This window comes from Euprymna scolopes, chromosome 9 (genome assembly GCF_053919585.1).
Source record: "Euprymna scolopes isolate OS-2025 chromosome 9, ASM5391958v1, whole genome shotgun sequence".
Classification (NCBI taxonomy): domain Eukaryota; kingdom Metazoa; phylum Mollusca; class Cephalopoda; order Sepiida; family Sepiolidae; genus Euprymna; species Euprymna scolopes.
In genome coordinates this window covers 83,695,867-83,717,718 of record NC_136490.1, presented here as the reverse complement: position 1 = coordinate 83,717,718, position 21,852 = coordinate 83,695,867, and the positions used below count along the sequence as shown (strand labels likewise).

Here is a 21,852-nt window from a genome sequence, read left to right as displayed (position 1 = left end):
ATCTTTGTTTTTTGGTTGACTATTCTCATCTTTGTTTTTTGGTTGACTATTCTCATCTTTGTTTTTTGGTTGACTATTCTCATCTTTGTTTTTTGGTTGACTATTCTCATCTTTGTTTTTTGGTTGACTATTCTCATCTTTGTTTTTTGGTTGACTATTCTCATCTTTGTTTTTTGGTTGACTATTCTCATCTTTGTCTTTTGGTTGACTATTCTCATCTTTGTTTTTTGGTTGACTATTCTCATCTTTGTTTTTTGGTTGACTATTCTCATCTTTGTTTTTTGGTTGACTATTCTCATCTTTGTCTTTTGGTTGACTATTCTCATCTTTGTTTTTTGGTTGACTATTCTCATCTTTGTTTTTTGGTTGACTATTCTCATCTTTGTTTTTTGGTTGACTATTCTCATCTTTGTTTTTTGGTTGACTATTCTCATCTTTGTTTTTTGGTTGACTATTCTCATCTTTGTTTTTTGGTTGACTATTCTCATCTTTGTCTTTTGGTTGACTATTCTCATCTTTGTTTTTTGGTTGACTATTCTCATCTTTGTTTTTTGGTTGACTATTCTCATCTTTGTTTTTTGGTTGACTATTCTCATCTTTGTCTTTTGGTTGACTATTCTCATCTTTGTTTTTTGGTTGACTATTCTCATCTTTGTTTTTTGGTTGACTATTCTCATCTTTGTTTTTTGGTTGACTATTCTCATCTTTGTTTTTTGGTTGACTATTCTCATCTTTGTTTTTTGGTTGACTATTCTCATCTTTGTTTTTTGGTTGACTATTCTCATCTTTGTTTTTTGGTTGACTATTCTCATCTTTGTCTTTTGGTTGACTATTCTCATCTTTGTTTTTTGGTTGACTATTCTCATCTTTGTTTTTTGGTTGACTATTCTCATCTTTGTTTTTTGGTTGACTATTCTCATCTTTGTTTTTTGGTTGACTATTCTCATCTTTGTTTTTTGGTTGACTATTCTCATCTTTGTTTTTTGGTTGACTATTCTCATCTTTGTTTAAGTCAATGTAACCTTCAATCTTCTCCAGGTGCATCAAGTGGAACTTAAAAATCTTCGTTAAACTCAGGAACCTAATTGAAATTTGGAATTTTTTTTTAAGTAGATGAGAAGACTTGTAAGAAAATTGCAATAAAAAATAACAAAAATAAATAAATAAATAATAACTCGACTGTAATAAGTAGTTAAAGCTCCAAATTTGTACTAGAATTTTCCCCATTTAACCATTAGTTAAGAATTAATTCAGTGAAGGCTCCAAATGATTTATAATGAAGGCAAAATAAAAGGGTTGTTAATTCTTCTTTTGTTGGCAATGACAATTCGTGATGTCTTACAACTCTTTTGAAATTACAATAGCATTAACACTTTCATTTTGCCTAAAATGTCTAGTTTATGATAATTTTGAATAAGTTTTATAAATTTTTATCAGACTATATTTTATTTTAATCAGTTATAATGATTAGAATGGATTCAGTCGTGTTAAAATGTGGTTCTGTATATGGCTGAAAGAGAGAGAAAGAGACTTCTCAATAATATTTTAAAAAATAATCTCTATCACATGCTAATTTAATTTTTTAATTAAAATCAATAAATACATAATAAAAAATCAAGAAAATACATAAAAAACAATAAAAAGATAAATAAAGAAACCACCATGAAATTACATAACGAAAAAATCAAATACATCAGAAGACTAAAAAAATACATAAGAAAAAAATCAATAAAATACATAAGAAAAAATAAAAAAGTAGGTAAGAAAAAATATAAAAAGTACATAACAAAAATCAAAAAATACATAAGAAAAAATAAAAACCATAAGAAAAATAAAAACGTACATTAGAAAAAAAAATAAAAAATACATTAGAAAAAATTAAAAACTACATAAGAAAGAATTAAAGAAAATACATAAGAAAAGTTTTAAAAAAAATACACCAGAAACAATCAAAAAGTACATGAGAAAAAAATTCCAAAAATTGCATTAAAAAAATCATTACCTGTAAATCTGCATTTCCAGAATTTGTGAAGATGCAGTGTACTTCTTTCAGAAGGAGTAGTGCCAATTTGCGGGTGACCAATCGAATGCTACAGAACATTGTTAAAGCCAAACCCTCAACATCATGAAGGACAGTCAGTTGAGAATATGGAGTCGGAACAGTTATTATTTGCTTCTCGTGAAACAACTACAAAAAAAAAAGCAATATTACTTTGTATTAATATTTTATTAAAGAGAAAAAATATATAAGTGACCTTGTCTGTCTGTCTATGTGAGGAATGTTTTCTACCAAACTCTTCTGTTAATTTTTGGTCTACAGACTTGAAACTTAATACATAGGAGATTTGGACCTGTGGAACAAATTTGATATCATCTTTAGCCGGTAAAAATAGATAAGGAGTAAAAATTGAAAAAAATTGTAACTTGGCAGGTGCATTTATAGGTTAAACAATGTTATTTTTCCTTTTTATATATTTTTTTTTTACATAGTGATCACCACTTATCAAGGCCCGGAAGCCACTCAGGGATAAGGGTTATTGCAAGCACATTACGTTAGTGTGGAGATTTGATGAAGTGTTTACTTAAGTGGGCGGTTCATTAGGAATTTGTTAACGTTAGACTTGAACACATCCAAGTTGTAGTCCGGTGGGAAGCAGGCAGACGGAACAGAGTTCCACAGGCGTGCAGTTCTAAGAAAGAAGCTTTATTCATGGAATCCGCGTTTTGATTTAGGCACAAATATAGAGTGGGGGAAATTTTTCACAGTGGATTCAGCTAGACGGGTGTTTTTCGTGAAAGATTGGCGAGGGGGGACCAGAGATTGGAGTTCAGACGAGCACCTGCCATGCGATAAAACAAGGATAGGCTCGTAACGTCTCTTCTGTGGGAGAGGGGTTGCAGGGTAGAGAAAAGGGCATCCCCCACTAAGCCACAAAGTCTATTTTGTACTCTGTCAAGGCAAGATAGGCCGTTTTTAGCAGCTTCTGCCCAGATATGGCAACAGTATTCCATCCTTGGACGTACTTGGCTTTTATATAGATAGAGAATTGCATCAGTAGTGAGATATCTTCTGGAGCGGTAGAAGGATCCCACCATCTTTTCAGCGACCTTGGCAACAGACTTGATGTACGTGTTCCATTTCAGATCAGGAGTAAAGGTCAAACCCAGAAGCTTGTCAAAACACGGGGGCTCACCCAGACGAGAGCCATCCATCACGATTGATGCCAGATGGGGATCAGAGCATTGATGATGTAAGGATAGGAGTTTGGTTTTGGATGCATTAAAGGTATGCATATGAACAAGGCTGGAGCACTAAATGTTTTGATTTTGAGTCTAGCTGATAGCACACAAGACATTTTTATTTCTTTTTTAACTTTTGAAATCACTACTATATATTTGATATAATATCATAATCAATATAGAATTGGCTCTATAATAATAAATATGAAATCTGTATGAATGAAAATATCACATTTAAGCATATTTTATGACTTGGCAATGCCAGGTGGCATACTAGTATATATATATATATATATATATATATATATATATTCTCTTGATTTACCACTAAGTGGGTAAAACAGCAAGGTTTTCTAAGATCTCTAATTTTCATTGATAAGCAATCTATTCTTTGATCATAATCAATACAAGATATCAATAGAAATTGTTTTTACAATATGTACATGACCATAATTCCGGGATAAGCACTTCATCTGAATAATAACTGTAACTAATGGTAAAAAGATTGTAATTTTTCAATCATTTGTTAAGAATGTGGCAATTTGTCATCAAAGAAGGAGAATGTCAACAGGCATCAAGAAATTCTGACAACCAAGAAAAATGCCATCTTAATCAGAAAAGTGTAGAAGTACCAAAAACGCAAGAATGAAAGTTGATAAAACATAGAGGATGTTTGGGGCAGATTAAGAAAACCAAGTATATGAATGGTGAAATTGGGATATTTTGAGGGATTCTGATAAAAGTAGTTCTTATAAGTAGTGAAACATTTGTCGCTTTAAATGGGAGGAACAATGAAACAATGTTTTTTTAATGATTCATAAGTAAAAAGCCAGCCATGATAAGCACACTGAAATGTTGTTGCATTTAAAAAGTAAAAGAAAATGTTTACCTTTGTAGTATTTGCTTTGTAGTGAGGACCGTGGTAGTTTTTCCAATGAACCAACAATTGTAATAACATACGCAGAGCACCATCCAGCAATGAGGGGTTTGTGTCATTAATTTCACGTTGAATGAAAAGAACAAAACCTATCAGCAAAAGTTTTAGAAGAATTATTATTGCAAAGATATAATTTGTTGAAATGAACATGAGCATGGTTAATATTGAAATCCTAAAAGAGACTTCATGCTGACAGATTCTCAGTATTAAAACAAAAATGATGTATTTAGGATTGTCTAGCAATGCAAATGGAAAATCAAAATTGTAACAAATAATTGGTTTAATATGTTTGCATGTGTTGGATAGCTTTTAAAAATTAACTTCCAAACAAACCTATCTCTGAACAGATTTTTATTTATTTATCTTTCTCTCAAAACTTCATCATTTATTCCCATTTTTATTTATCTGTCTTTCTCTCATAACTTCATCATTTATTCCCATTTTTATTTATCTGTCTTTCTCTCAAAACTTCATCATTTATTCCCATTTTTATTTATCTGTCTTTCTCTCATAACTTCATCATTTATTCCCATTTTTATTTATCTGTCTTTCTCTCAAAACTTCATCATTTATTCCCATTTTTATTTATCTGTCTTTCTCTCAAAACTTCATCATTTATTCCCATTTTTCTATCAATTGACTCTGCTACTTCAACTGCTCTACATCTACTAATTCAAGAACTCTTATTAATTCTTTGAATGCAATCAAACTAAAAAAAATCTCCAGTTCTTCACACATCTCCCTATACTGTCCAGATTTAATCTTCCTCTGAGGTCATCAGATCTAAGTCTGTCTTTAAGACTCACATTACAAATCCATCATATCATTTTCATATCATTTCTATCCATGCAACGCATGTCCTCAACTCTCACTGACCAGATCTCACTTTCATACACATGTCACACTGTATATACATGTTTGATAGACTCCTCTTTTAGTCAACAGTAGTAACACTCTGGTGATTAGTAATCGCAGAAATTTCCTAATCCTTACTGTGTCTATTCCTAAATTGTGCAATCACATGAGCAGTTGTGCTCAACTGCTAATGCTAACCACAATCTGTATTTCTTGTGTCTCCAGTGCATCGCTTAATCCTATGGAAAAATCCGCCCACAGACGTACCTTGCCATTAGCCTTCTTCACAATAACAATAGGTGCTGCCCAGGATGAGTAATTTGTAGGTTGGATTACTCCAGCTTGTTGAAGGCAGTCAAATTCTTTTTCTACTGTAGCTAAAGCTGCATATGGTACAGGACACTTTGGTGTAAAAACTGGCTTTGCATCAGACTTTAGTTTTAAAGTTGCTTTGACTTTCGTACAGCATCCAAGACCTTCTTGAAAAACATTGCATAACTTTGCTTTAAGAAAGTTCTTAAAATATGTGTCAACATCTGCTGCAGCATAAAAGAATTAAAAATTGTATTAAGTGGAACATTGAAAAGATCAAGTTCCTCAATGAAATCCAAACCAAGAAGAATCTGAAACATAGCATGCCCCTGAAAATTTTTTTCTTTGAAAGAGACATTGCATATTAACTCACCAGTTAGCTGTATTTTGTTACCAGATGCACTGCAAGCAACATGCTTAGTATTTTTAAGCGTTGGTTTTCCTAATAACTCCCATGTTGACTGTGAAATCAGATTTATGTCGGCATTAGTATCGAATTGAAATTTTATTTGCTTGTTGTTTATCTCAACTATTATATATTTCCTACGAGCTTCAAAATTTACATAAAATGTAGCAAAAATTGAATTTGTGGTAGATTTTTGGAAACACGTTGTTATTTTCTTATGAGTTTTGCCTCTCGTTGGTGAAGAGTTTACCCTGGTAGTTTTAAGGTTATTTTTTTCACAAAATCCGTTCCTGTGACCACGACGTGAACAAAGTTGACACGTCTTTTAAAAGGGCAAAAACGCGCATAATGCATATACCACATGACCAACAGGGTGTTAGCGGCTTTTTATTCTTTCCAGTCGAGAATTTTTGTACAAATTTTAAACTGGAAACAGATGGAATAGCAGAATATTGTTGTTGCACGATGGCAGTGTCCCGTTTAAGATTTATCAAGAGTTGAAAATCTGTAGTTAGACTTTGTACTGTCATTTCTTTGTCTTTATTTAACATAGACAGTAAATGTGTGCGCACGTCAGTGGCTGCTGGGGATTGTAGCCCTGCGATAAAAGCAAGGTATTTAAACTGGTCCTCTGTGAGTGATTTCATTCGAAAATTTTCACAGTGAACATTACTCCAGCATATTTGATAAAATCGTCATTAATGCTTTTCGTCAACTTCAAACAATTGTATCAGATATTAAACAATGATGATCGCTCACCAAAAATGTCCGTTAACTGGGCTACTGTTTTGTCAAATGTGAAATTTTCTGTTTTCTTTGGTAGAATGAAGTTTACATAACGTTCATGTTCAATAAACCCCAATCTTTCCCAGTCATCGTTTTTTTCTTTAAAATCATTTTTAAACATATTTTTCCATCAGTCAAACCAAACAGAAAATGTCTGTTTTAATTCTGGATTGAATTGAAAAACGGTGATAGAAATTATAATATTATCAAAGGAGTCACTTATAGTTGATGAAGCCAATTGTGTCTGAAATTGAAACTTTAATATTTCTATCAATTATTCTTGCTGACTTCTATTTTTTTTGTGCGTAGATCTGCAACACAGATATCAATACATATGCATCACATATATCAATATATATGCATCACATATATCAATACATATGCAACACAGATATCAATACATATGCATCACATATATCAATACATATGCATCACATATATCAATATGCATCACATATATCAATACATATGCATCACATATATCAATACATATGCATCACATATATCAATACATATGCATCACATATATCAATATATATGCATCACATATATCAATATATATGCATCACATATATCAATATATCTGCAACACAGATATCAATACATATGCATCACATATATCAATACATATGCAACACATATATCAATACATATGCATCACATATATCAATACATATGATTCACATATCAATATATATGCATCACATATCAATACATATGCATCACATATATCAATACATATGCATCACATATCAATATATATGCATCACATATCAATATATATGCATCACACATATCAATACATATGCATCACATATATCAATACATATGCATCACATATATCAATACATATACATCACATATATCAATATATATGCATCACATATATCAATACCTATGCATCACATATATCAATATATATGCATCACATATATCAATACCTATGCATCACATATATCAATACATATGCATCACATATATCAATACATATGCATCACATATATCAATACATATGCATCACATATATCAATACATATGCATCACATATATCAATATATATGCATCACATATATCAATACCTATGCATCACATATATCAATATATATGCATCACATATATCAATACCTATGCATCACATATATCAATATATATGCATCACATATATCAATATATATGCATCACATATATCAATACCTATGCATCACATATATCAATACATATGCATCACATATCAATATATATGCATCACATATCAATACATATGCATCACATATATCAATACATATGCATCACATATATCAATATATATGCATCACATATCAATATATATGCATCACACATATCAATACATATGCATCACATATATCAAATTATATGCATCACATATATCAATACATATGCATCACATATATCAATACATATGCATCACATATCAATATATATGCATCACATATCAATACATATACATCACATATATCAAATTATATGCATCACATATATCAATACATATGCATCACATATATCAATACATATGCATCACATATATCAATACATATGCATCACACATATCAATACCTATGCATCACATATATCAATATATATGCATCACATATATCAATACATATGCATCACATATATCAATATATATGCATCACATATATCAATACCTATGCATCACATATATCAATATATATGCATCACATATCAATACATATGCATCACATATATCAAATTATATGCATCACATATATCAATATATATGCATCACATATCAATACATATACATCACATATATCAAATTATATGCATCACATATATCAATACATATGCATCACATATCAATACATATGCATCACATATATCAATACATATGCATCACATATATCAATCCATATACATCACATATATCAAATTATATGCATCACATATATCAATACATATGCATCACATATCAATACATATGCATCACATATATCAATACATATGCATCACATATATCAATACATATGCATCACATATATCAATACCTATGCATCACACATATCAATACCTATGCATCATATATCAATACATATGCATCACATATATCAATACATATGCATCACATATATCAATACATATGCATCACATATATCAATACATATGCATCACATATATCAATACATATGCATCACATATATCAATACATATGCATCACACATATCAATACCTATGCATCACACATATCAATACCTATGCATCATATATCAATACATATGCATCACATATATCAATACATATCCATCACATATATCAATACATATGCATCACATATATCAATACATATGCATCACACATATCAATACCTATGCATCACATATATCAATATATATGCATCACATATATCAATACATATGCATCACATATATCAATATATATGCATCACATATATCAATACCTATGCATCACATATATCAATATATATGCATCACATATATCAATACCTATGCATCACATATATCAATATATATGCATCACATATATCAATATATATGCATCACATATATCAATACATATGCATCACATATATCAATACCTATGCATCACATATATCAATACATATGCATCACATATATCAATACCTATGCATCACATATATCAATACCTATGCATCACATATATCAATACATATGCATCACATATATCAATACATATGCATCACATATATCAATACATATGCATCACATATATCAATACATATGCATCACACATATCAATACCTATGCATCACATATATCAATATATATGCATCACATATATCAATACCTATGCATCACATATATCAATACATATGCATCACATATATCAATACATATGCATCACATATATCAATACATATGCATCACACATATCAATACCTATGCATCACATATATCAATATATATGCATCACATATATCAATACCTATGCATCACATATATCAATATATATGCATCACATATATCAATATATATGCATCACATATATCAATACATATGCATCACATATATTAATACATATGCATCACATATATCAATACATATGCATCACATATATCAATACATATATATTTTTTTACAAGGTAGTCACTACTTATCAATGCCTGGAAGCCACTCATGGATAAGGGTTATTGCCTGTACAGTAATCAATGGGATAATATCGTTGTAATCGTTAGTAATTGAGATTTGATAAAATGTCTTACTTAAGGGGACGGTTTATTAGAAATTTGTTTCTGTTTGACTTGAAGATATCCAAGTTGTAGTCAGTTGGGAAACGAGCAAACGGAAGAGAGTTCCACAGGCGTGCCTTTCTAAGAAAGAAGCTTTGTTCATGGAATCTACGTTTTGATTTAGGCACAGATAAAGAATAATGGGGAAAATTATTGATAGTGGTTTCAGCTAGACCAGTGTTTTTCGTGAAAGATGGACGAGAGATTGGAGCTCAGACGAGCACTTGCCATCGAAATAACGATAAAACAAAGACTGGCTCACAACCTCTCCTCTGTGGAAGAGAGGTTGCAGGGAAGAGAAAAGGGCATTCCCCACTAAGCCACAAAGTCTATTTTGTACTCTGTCAAAGCAGGATAGGCTGGTTTTAGCAGCTCCTGCCCAGATGTGGCAGCAGTACTCCATCCTATCAATATATATGCATCACATATATCAATACATCTGACACTCATTTTCTTTTTTAATAATTCTGATGACTTTTTAAAATGAAAAAAATGTGAATTTAATTCCTGATATCAGTGTCAGATCAGAGTTATCTTCCTCTTTGCATACATTTTCAGTACTAACAGAAGACACTTTCTAGAGCTTCTACTTTTGTTCTACCTATGCATGGAAAATACAGAATGAGATTATCTCTTTCTTTCTGGAAAGACTTTCAAGGCACTTAAATGTTTATTCACTGCAGTCTTTAGGGCATATGTTACAAATCATAGGTTATATTTGATTGAGTGATCCAGCTCTCAATAACTGGTCTGTTGTAGTTTTTCTGTTCTGTGCATCATTGTTGCCTGAGACAAATTCAATATAAGTACATTTTACATATTCTGTGCTATTACACATATGCCCCCTTTTCCAGCTTATTAATAAGTGTATTTCTGATTTCAATAAGAATGAGTGTATTTTTGTTTAGAACTTATTTCTGAAGTTATTCTCTTATCTACTATTCATGTACTAATCACCGTTTATTTTTTGCCTACAACAAATTGGAATAAACGCATATGTTATTAAATCCAACTATTATCTGACATTCATGTTAACAATGATAACAGCTAAGTGATAAAATAGGAATATCAAATATTCATATTTTACATAAGATTTCTTGCTAGAAAAACATGCTAAAAATGTTGAAGACTGTTTTTATCTACCAGTAAATTCTCTTACATATTTCTGTTTATCTTGAAAATCCTTTAAATACATTGAGTGATGTAAAAAAATCTATTCAAATTAAAGTAGATATAAATTATATATTTTGTTAATTACAAATAATTTGTCACAGTAAGTAAAGATGAAATAGTAAAAATAAATTCATACAACATTTCTAGTTGGTTGGTTGTTTTTGTTTTATGGCATATGAACCCTTTTCAGATTATTTAATGCCGAATCCAAAGATTTTGAAGAAAATATTTTTAATAGAATATATTTGTTGTTTTAAAATCGGTTTCTATTTAACCCATAGTTGGGACCCTAACAGGTACTACCACTCTGGATCAGAGTGGACCTGGGAACAATGGTAATTAAAGAGTGGCTCCACACTCCCCAAGCCCGCAAGCTGGGGCCTCACCACTGGATATAGTTTAAGGTCATATCCAGGACTACAACATTCCTAATACTTTGCAGATTTCGTTTTTTACAATATAAATATGTTAATCAATTGATTGAAATGAATACAATTGTGACAATTTGTTCTCAACAAAAATTGTCTATTTACCTTTGATGACTTGCTGTTTGTAATGAACATTTTCATGCATTAAATTCTGTAGCGCTTGGAAAGCCAATCTAGAAAAAAAAACAAAAAAAAAAACAGAACATCAAAGAACAGAATATTTAAAACAATTCTAAGAATGATAATAATTCATACACAAAGCCAGTGATGGATAAGTTCTGCATTTCAGGTCGAGATGTTTTCAAATGATGACTTCGCTTCTAACAACATTAACATTTTTAAAACTAAATACATTTATTCAAATGTTAAATATATTTACCTTTGATCATGTTAAGAGGAGTTTAAGACATAATATAGTATAAAACGAAATGATACATAAAAACATACTTTGAAGATTTATCATGAAAGAAATTATGATATCAGTTATTAATATTAAATTCATTTGTCTTCTCATGATGATTCTCTGTTCATTCTTGATACTCTTTGAAAAAGATCTTTCACCATAACTGTATAAGATTTGTGTAAACCGATGTTCGTGAGATCTATGAGAAATGGCAATAACCAAGTCTGAACAAAGATGTCCTTTTAAATCATTAAGATATAATGAAACCAGATTTATTTTTCTTGAATACAAAACCTTAAAAATGCAACACCTATAACATTCATAATATCTAGCATTGCCAAAATATATACATTTTTATCATAAATTTTTATCATAAATTGCAATAAAACAATCAGCTTTTAATAGAAATAATTAAAAGAATAGTGTAAGTTAAAATTAAGTTGTTCTACACATATTGGTGTTTATATATGCTCTATACTGTAGACTTTGCCATATCTAAGAAATATAATTTGAATTAAAAAATTAAATTTTACCAGTTAAAAACATGCCCTAGTGAAAAAAAGGTTAATCTTGATTGTAGTATTAAAGTTCAGTTTTCTTTTATCCGACACCCATATAGGATAGATACAATGAATGTGGAACAACTGTTGACTTGAGCATAAGCCATCATGACTGACAATGAAGGCCCTGTAGAATTGGTTGTTGCTTCCAAAAAATAAACACCTTCGTAATCAAAAATGTGTGATGATGGTAATTTGCTTGCTACAAGTGTTTGTAGTCCCAACCACATTACAAAGGATTACTGAACTGTCAAAAGAGGATGTGCAAAGTTTGCCATGAGAAACATTGTTTCAGATGTTGTGGTTATGGACGTATAGGATCACAGTGCCAGAGAAATGCTGAAAGAGAGAAGGCATCAGAATTAGTCTCCTCCCTGAGCGACTCAAGACAAAAAAAAATTTCCCCTAAAAGAAGATATAAATGGACACACATGGCTCACATCAATTCAAGGTGCTCCTAAATGTTGGCGAGGAAAGCTGTTGCTTTTGGAAACAAAAGTGGGTCCTAACAGCTGATGGAAGGACGTTTAATTGCCAAGTTTAATTGCATTGAATAAGTTGCAGATGTCAACATCAAAACCATAGTTGTAGATAAACAGCTGTTGGGCTTTGATCTACTGTTGGGGAACAATGTGATCAAGGAGTTTGGTAGCAGCTGACAAAATCAGGTGAAGCACATTTTTGAGGCCTGCCATATGACATATAATTACAGTGACAAGGAACAAGCATCATAGAAATGAGTCAACAGTTGTTCTCCTAATGAACTGACCAACATTGTACAGGAATATGTGATGCCTAATCATGCCAGGAATGTCTATGAAAATGAATTCCTACAGTGACAGCAGAATGGATGGCTGTTGCCATATTTCAAAGAATTCTACCCACTTAGAGGTCTGATTCCCTTAATGGTGACCATACAAGAGCATCTAATACTTGATTAGTGCAAATTGAATGGTTTTGAGGATGCAGAAGTGTGCACGCAAAAAATGATAGAGTGGTGGTGAAAGGAGTGAATGTGTCACTTATGAAATCTGCATTAGATGTTATCACATCTCAAGACCATATGATCAAAAGTGGCACATTAGCATGTGTTGATAGCATTCTTATTAATGAAAGTCTAGTTCTTGTTTTGTGTTCAACAGCATTTTTCAGACTATAGTTTGATTTACAATGACACAGTGTGACTGAGAGATTGAGGGAAACTTGTTGGTCACTTCACTGTGTATAAATGGCTTAGCATTACAGTTGCATTCATCGTCTAGCAACTGCAGTAACAAAGGGCTTTTCTCTGCCACATATTAGCAGTGACACTGAGCAGAGTATGAGAACTAGATCCTGTTGGAGGAAACTGATGTATGGACGCTAACAAAATTACAGGGGGAATGCAAGTTGCATAACAACGAGAGTAACATTGGAAACAAATGTAAATATTATTGACGATGCGTGTAGGTATATTAATCTAGCTGAACTTGATGTGGTACTCAAAAGGAGTCAACTGGTCAGATCAGTTAGTTAACAAGTGTCCAAAGAAATTGTCAAGTCCATCGGTTAATAGATCCGGCATCTGTTTGCTGGAAAAACAAAAAACAAACTGTCTGGAACAATAGTGAGAATTTCTAATGCTCATCGACTGTGTCCCCTCCAGATTTGCAATATGGTGGTCAAGATGTGACTGCTGTCATCAAACAGTTGGAGAATGTTTTCCTGCTGATGGAAATATTGACTGACAATGACACTGCATCACTAAAGATGAAGACCTTGGAAATGCCTACTTATTAAGTGGAAAAAGGATTATAGAATGTCATAAGGCCATTTATAACTGTTCAAAATTGGAGGAAGTCTACTGGCACAACATCACCTCAAAGGACAATGTTTCACCTTCCATAGCACTGGCTGATGTACTACACATGTCTGAGTAAAAGGTATTGAAGCTATTCTGCTGCCCGAACCAGGGGTGACTGAAGGGAAGCATAAAAAAGAAGGCATCATTTGGGTTAAAAACCTACATGGCAAGTGCAATACAACACATGACACTGGGCGTGTTACTGACATGATCAGTTCACAATCTGTGCAAATTGATGAGGCATCCAGGTGATACATTTGCAACCATCATTGAGTAATGAAAACAATTCTGAGGATAGGGAATGTCTGATCTATTTGAAACACAAATCCACTAGACAGTGATTCCAATATTAGTAACCTTCCAGCTGATGCAGTATTTAATTGAAATTAAAACTGCAGTATTTAATTGAAATTCAAACTGCAGTATTTAATTGAAATTCAACTGCAGTATTTAACTGAAATTAAAACTGCAGTATTTAATTGAAATTCAAACTGCAGTATTTAATTGAAATTCAAACTGCAGTATTAAATTGAAATTCAAACTGCAGTATTTAATTGAAATTAAAACTGCAGTATTTAATTGAAATTCAACTGCAGTATTTAATTGAAATTCAAACTGCAGTATTTAATTGAAATTCAAACTGCAGTATTTAATTGAAATTCAAACTGCAGTATTTAATTGAAATTCAACTGCAGTATTTAATTGAAATTCAAACTGCAGTATTTAATTGAAATTCAAACTGCAGTATTTAATTGAAATTCAAACAGCAGTATTTAATTGAAATTTAAACTGCAGTATTTAATTGAAATTCAACTGCAGTATTTAATTGAAATTCAACTGCAGACAAGAGTATGCATGAGGACGAAACTTGGTTAATTACTCATTGAAGACGACACCCCCACCCTGCACTATTTGTGATCATGAAATATCCAGCCAAGACAACACAACCCCTGCACTATTTGTGATCATGAAATATCCAGCCAAGACGACACCCCCTTCACTATTTGTGATCATGAAATATCCAGTCAAGATGACACCCCCTTCACTATTTGTGATCATGAAATATCCAGCCAAGACGACACCCCCTTCACTATTTGTGATCATGAAATATCCAGCCAAGACAACACCACCCCTGCACTATTTGTGATCATGAAATATCCAGTCAAGATGACACCCCCTTCACTATTTGTGATCATGAAATATCCAGCCAAGACGACACCCCCTTCACTATTTGTGATCATGAAATATCCAGCCAAGACGACACCGTCCCCCTGCACTATTTGTGATCATGAAATATCCAGCCAAGATGACACCCCCTTCACTATTTGTGATACTGAAATATCCAGCAAAGATGACACCCCCTTCACTATTTGTGATCATGAAATATCCAGCCAAGACGACACCGTCCCCCTGCACTATTTGTGATCATGAAATATCCAGTCAAGACGACACCCCCTTCACTATTTGTGATCATGAAATATCCAGCCAAGACGACACCCCCTTCACTATTTGTGATCATGAAATATCCAGCCAAGACGACACCGTCCCCCTGCACTATTTGTGATCATGAAATATCCAGCCAAGATGACACCCCCTTCACTATTTGTGATCATGAAATATCCAGCCAAGATGACACCCCCTTCACTATTTGTGATCATGAAATATCCAGTCAAGATGACACCCCCTTCACTATTTGTGATCATGAAATATCCAGCCAAGATGACACCCCCTTCACTATTTGTGATCATGAAATATCCAGCCAAGACGACACCCCCCACCCTGCACTATTTGTGATCATGAAATAACCAGTCAAGACGACACCCCCTTCACTATTTGTGATCATGAAATATCCAGCCAAGACGACACCCACCTTCACTATTTGTGATCATGAAATATCCAGCCAAGATGACACCCCCTTCACTATTTGTGATAATGAAATATCCAGTCAAGATGACACCCCCTTCACTATTTGTGATCATGAAATATCCAGCCAAGACGACACCGTCCCCCTGCACTATTTGTGATCATGAAATATCCAGCCAAGACGACACCCCCCACCCTGCACTATTTGTGATCATGAAATATTCAGCGAAGACGACCCCCCCCCTGCACTATTTGTGATCATGAAATATCCAGCCAAGACAACACCCCACCCCCCTGCACTATTTGTGATCATGAAATATCCAGCCAAGATGACACCCCCCCTGCCCTATTTGTGATCATGAAATATCCAGCCAAGACGACACCCCCACCCTGCACTATTTGTGATCATGAAATATCCAGCCAAGACGACACCCCCACCCTGCACTATTTGTGATCATGAAATATCCAGCCAAGACGACACCCCCACCCCGCACTATTTGTGATCATAAAATATCCAGCCAAGACGACTCCCCCCACCCTGCACTATTTGTGATCATGAAATATCCAGCCAAGACGACACCCCCCACCCTGCACTATTTGTGATCATGAAATATCCAGCCAAGACGACACCCCCCTGCACTATTTGTGATCATGAAATATCCAGCCAAGACGACCCCCCCTGCACTATTTGTGATCATGAAATATCCAGCCAAGACGACACCCCCTGCACTATTTGTGATCATGAAATATCCAGCCAAGACGACACCCCCCACCCTGCACTATTTGTGATCATGAAATATCCAGCCAAGACGACACCCCCCCTGCACTATTTGTGATCATGAAATATCCAGCCAAGACGACACCCCCCCCACCCTGCACTATTTGTGATCATGAAATATCCAGCTAAGACGACACCCCCCTCCCTGCACTATTTGTGATCATGAAATATCCAGCCAAGACAACCCCCCCCTCCCCGCACTATTTGTGATCATGAAATATCCAGCCAAGACGACACTCCCCCTGCACTATTTGTGATCATGAAATATCCAGCCAAGATGACACCCCCTTCACTATTTGTGATCATGAAATATCCAGTCAAGATGACACCCCCTTCACTATTTGTGATCATGAAATATCCAGTCAAGATGACACCCCCTTCACTATTTGTGATCATGAAATATCCAGCCAAGACGACACCGTCCCCCTGCACTATTTGTGATCATGAAATATCCAGCCAAGATGACACCCCCTTCACTATTTGTGATCATGAAATATCCAGCAAAGATGACACCCCCTTCACTATTTGTGATCATGAAATATCCAGCCAAGACGACACCGTCCCCCTGCACTATTTGTGATCATGAAATATCCAGTCAAGACGACACCCCCTTCACTATTTGTGATCATGAAATATCCAGCCAAGACGACACCCCCTTCACTATTTGTGATCATGAAATATCCAGCCAAGACGACACCGTCCCCCTGCACTATTTGTGATCATGAAATATCCAGCCAAGATGACACCCCCTTCACTATTTGTGATCATGAAATATCCAGCCAAGATGACACCCCCTTCACTATTTGTGATCATGAAATATCCAGTCAAGATGACACCCCCTTCACTATTTGTGATCATGAAATATCCAGCCAAGATGACACCCCCTTCACTATTTGTGATCATGAAATATCCAGCCAAGACGACACCCCCCACCCTGCACTATTTGTGATCATGAAATAACCAGTCAAGACGACACCCCCTTCACTATTTGTGATCATGAAATATCCAGCCAAGACGACACCCACCTTCACTATTTGTGATCATGAAATATCCAGCCAAGATGACACCCCCTTCACTATTTGTGATAATGAAATATCCAGTCAAGATGACACCCCCTTCACTATTTGTGATCATGAAATATCCAGCCAAGACGACACCGTCCCCCTGCACTATTTGTGATCATGAAATATCCAGCCAAGACGACACCCCCCACCCTGCACTATTTGTGATCATGAAATATTCAGCGAAGACGACCCCCCCCCCCTGCACTATTTGTGATCATGAAATATCCAGCCAAGACAACACCCCACCCCCCTGCACTATTTGTGATCATGAAATATCCAGCCAAGATGACACCCCCCCTGCCCTATTTGTGATCATGAAATATCCAGCCAAGACGACACCCCCACCCTGCACTATTTGTGATCATGAAATATCCAGCCAAGACGACACCCCCACCCTGCACTATTTGTGATCATGAAATATCCAGCCAAGACGACACCCCCACCCCGCACTATTTGTGATCATAAAATATCCAGCCAAGACGACACCCCCCACCCTGCACTATTTGTGATCATGAAATATCCAGCCAAGACGACACCCCCCACCCTGCACTATTTGTGATCATGAAATATCCAGCCAAGACGACACCCCCCTGCACTATTTGTGATCATGAAATATCCAGCCAAGACGACCCCCCCTGCACTATTTGTGATCATGAAATATCCAGCCAAGACGACACCCCCTGCACTATTTGTGATCATGAAATATCCAGCCAAGACGACACCCCCCACCCTGCACTATTTGTGATCATGAAATATCCAGCCAAGACGACACCCCCCCTGCACTATTTGTGATCATGAAATATCCAGCCAAGACGACACCCCCCCCACCCTGCACTATTTGTGATCATGAAATATCCAGCTAAGACGACACCCCCCTCCCTGCACTATTTGTGATCATGAAATATCCAGCCAAGACAACCCCCCCCTCCCCGCACTATTTGTGATCATGAAATATCCAGCCAAGACGACACTCCCCCTGCACTATTTGTGATCATGAAATATCCAGCCAAGATGACACCCCCTTCACTATTTGTGATCATGAAATATCCAGTCAAGATGACACCCCCTTCACTATTTGTGATCATGAAATATCCAGTCAAGATGACACCCCCTTCACTATTTGTGATCATGAAATATCCAGCCAAGACGACACCGTCCCCCTGCACTATTTGTGATCATGAAATATTCAGCGAAGACGACCCCCCCCCCCCTGCACTATTTGTGATCATGAAATATTCAGCGAAGACGACCCCCCCCTGCACTATTTGTGATCATGAAATATCCAGCCAAGACAACACCCCACCCCCCTGCACTATTTGTGATCATGAAATATCCAGCCAAGATGACACCCCCCCTGCCCTATTTGTGATCATGAAATATCCAGCCAAGACGACACCCCCACCCTGCACTATTTGTGATCATGAAATATCCAGCCAAGACGACACCCCCACCCTGCACTATTTGTGATCATGAAATATCCAGCCAAGACGACACCCCCACCCGCACTATTTGTGATCATGAAATATCCAGCCAAGACGACACCCCCCACCCTGCACTATTTGTGATCATGAAATATCCAGCCAAGACGACACCCCCCACCCTGCACTATTTGTGATCATGAAATATCCAGCCAAGACGACACCCCCCTCCCTGCACTATTTGTGATCATGAAATATCCAGCCAAGACGACCCCCCCTGCACTATTTGTGATCATGAAATATCCAGCCAAGACGACACCCCCCTGCACTATTTGTGATCATGAAATATCCAGCCAAGACGACACCCCCCCACCCTGCACTATTTGTGATCATGAAATATCCAGCCAAGACGACACCCCCCCTGCACTATTTGTGATCATGAAATATCCAGCCAAGACGACACCCCCCCCACCCTGCACTATTTGTGATCATGAAATATCCAGCTAAGACGACACCCCCCTCCCTGCACTATTTGTGATCATGAAATATCCAGCCAAGACAACCCCCCCCTCCCCGCACTATTTGTGATCATGAAATATCCAGCCAAGACGACACTCCCCCTGCACTATTTGTGATCATGAAATATCCAGCCAAGATGACACCCCCTTCACTATTTGTGATCATGAAATATCCAGTCAAGATGACACCCCCTTCACTATTTGTGATCATGAAATATCCAGCCAAGACGACACCCCCCTCCCTGCACTATTTGTGATCATGAAATATCCAGCCAAGACAACCCCCCCCTCCCCGCACTATTTGTGATCATGAAATATCCAGCCAAGACGACACCCCCCTCCCTGCACTATTTGTGATCATGAAATATCCAGCCAAGACAACCCCCCCCTCCCCGCACTATTTGTGATCATGAAATATCCAGCCAAGACGACACTCCCCCTGCACTATTTGTGATCATGAAATATCCAGCCAAGATGACACCCCCCCTGCCCTATTTGTGATCATGAAATATCCAGCCAAGACGACACCCCCACCCTGCACTATTTGTGATCATGAAATATCCAGCCAAGACGACACCCCCACCCTGCACTATTTGTGATCATGAAATATCCAGCCAAGACGACACCCCCACCCCGCACTATTTGTGATCATAAAATATCCAGCCAAGACGACACCCCCCACCCTGCACTATTTGTGATCATGAAATATCCAGCCAAGACGACACCCCCCACCCTGCACTATTTGTGATCATGAAATATCCAGCCAAGACGACACCCCCCTGCACTATTTGTGATCATGAAATATCCAGCCAAGACGACCCCCCCTGCACTATTTGTGATCATGAAATATCCAGCCAAGACGACACCCCCCACCCTGCACTATTTGTGATCATGAAATATCCAGCCAAGACGACACCCCCCCTGCACTATTTGTGATCATGAAATATCCAGCCAAGACGACACCCCCCCCACCCTGCACTATTTGTGATCATGAAATATCCAGCTAAGACGACACCCCCCACCCTGCACTATTTGTGATCATGAAATATCCAGCCAAGACAACCCCCCCCTCCCCGCACTATTTGTGATCATGAAATATCCAGCCAAGACGACACTCCCCCTGCACTATTTGTGATCATGAAATATCCAGCCAAGATGACACCCCCTTCACTATTTGTGATCATGAAATATCCAGTCAAGATGACACCCCCTTCACTATTTGTGATCATGAAATATCCAGTCAAGATGACACCCCCTTCACTATTTGTGATCATGAAATATCCAGCCAAGACGACACCGTCCCCCTGCACTATTTGTGATCATGAAATATTCAGCGAAGACGACCCCCCCCCTGCACTATTTGTGATCATGAAATATTCAGCGAAGACAACCCCCCCTGCACTATTTGTGATCATGAAATATCCAGCCAAGACAACACCCCACCCCCTGCACTATTTGTGATCATGAAATATCCAGCCAAGATGACACCCCCCCTGCCCTATTTGTGATCATGAAATATCCAGCCAAGACGACACCCCCACCCTGCACTATTTGTGATCATGAAATATCCAGCCAAGACGACACCCCCACCCTGCACTATTTGTGATCATGCAATATCCAGCCAAGACGACACCCCCACCCGCACTATTTGTGATCATGAAATATCCAGCCAAGACGACACCCCCCTCCCCGCACTATTTGTGATCATGAAATATCCAGCCAAGACGACACTCCCCCTGCACTATTTGTGATCATGAAATATCCAGCCAAGATGACACCCCCTTCACTATTTGTGATCATGAAATATCCAGTCAAGATGACACCCCCTTCACTATTTGTGATCATGAAATATCCAGTCAAGATGACACCCCCTTCACTATTTGTGATCATGAAATATCCAGCCAAGACGACACCGTCCCCCTGCACTATTTGTGATCATGAAATATTCAGCGAAGACGACCCCCCCCCTGCACTATTTGTGATCATGAAATATTCAGCGAAGACAACCCCCCCTGCACTAT

At 36.3% G+C, this 21,852-nt stretch overlaps 1 protein-coding gene across 2 annotated transcripts in view; it reads right to left on the bottom strand.

Annotated features, from left to right (window-relative positions):
- LOC145284737 (protein furry-like) overlaps positions 1 to 21,852 on the bottom strand; it is an 881,988-nt gene that overhangs the window by 497,045 nt on the left and 363,091 nt on the right. For both annotated transcript variants that reach the window (XM_080133679.1, XM_080133680.1), the window contains exons 17-19: positions 11,490 to 11,557; positions 4,130 to 4,266; positions 2,003 to 2,188 (exon numbers count right to left, since the gene is read on the bottom strand). In XM_080133679.1, the coding sequence (XP_079989805.1) occupies positions 2,003 to 2,188; positions 4,130 to 4,266; positions 11,490 to 11,557 (391 nt within the window). The remainder of the gene's footprint in view (positions 1 to 2,002; positions 2,189 to 4,129; positions 4,267 to 11,489; positions 11,558 to 21,852) is intronic.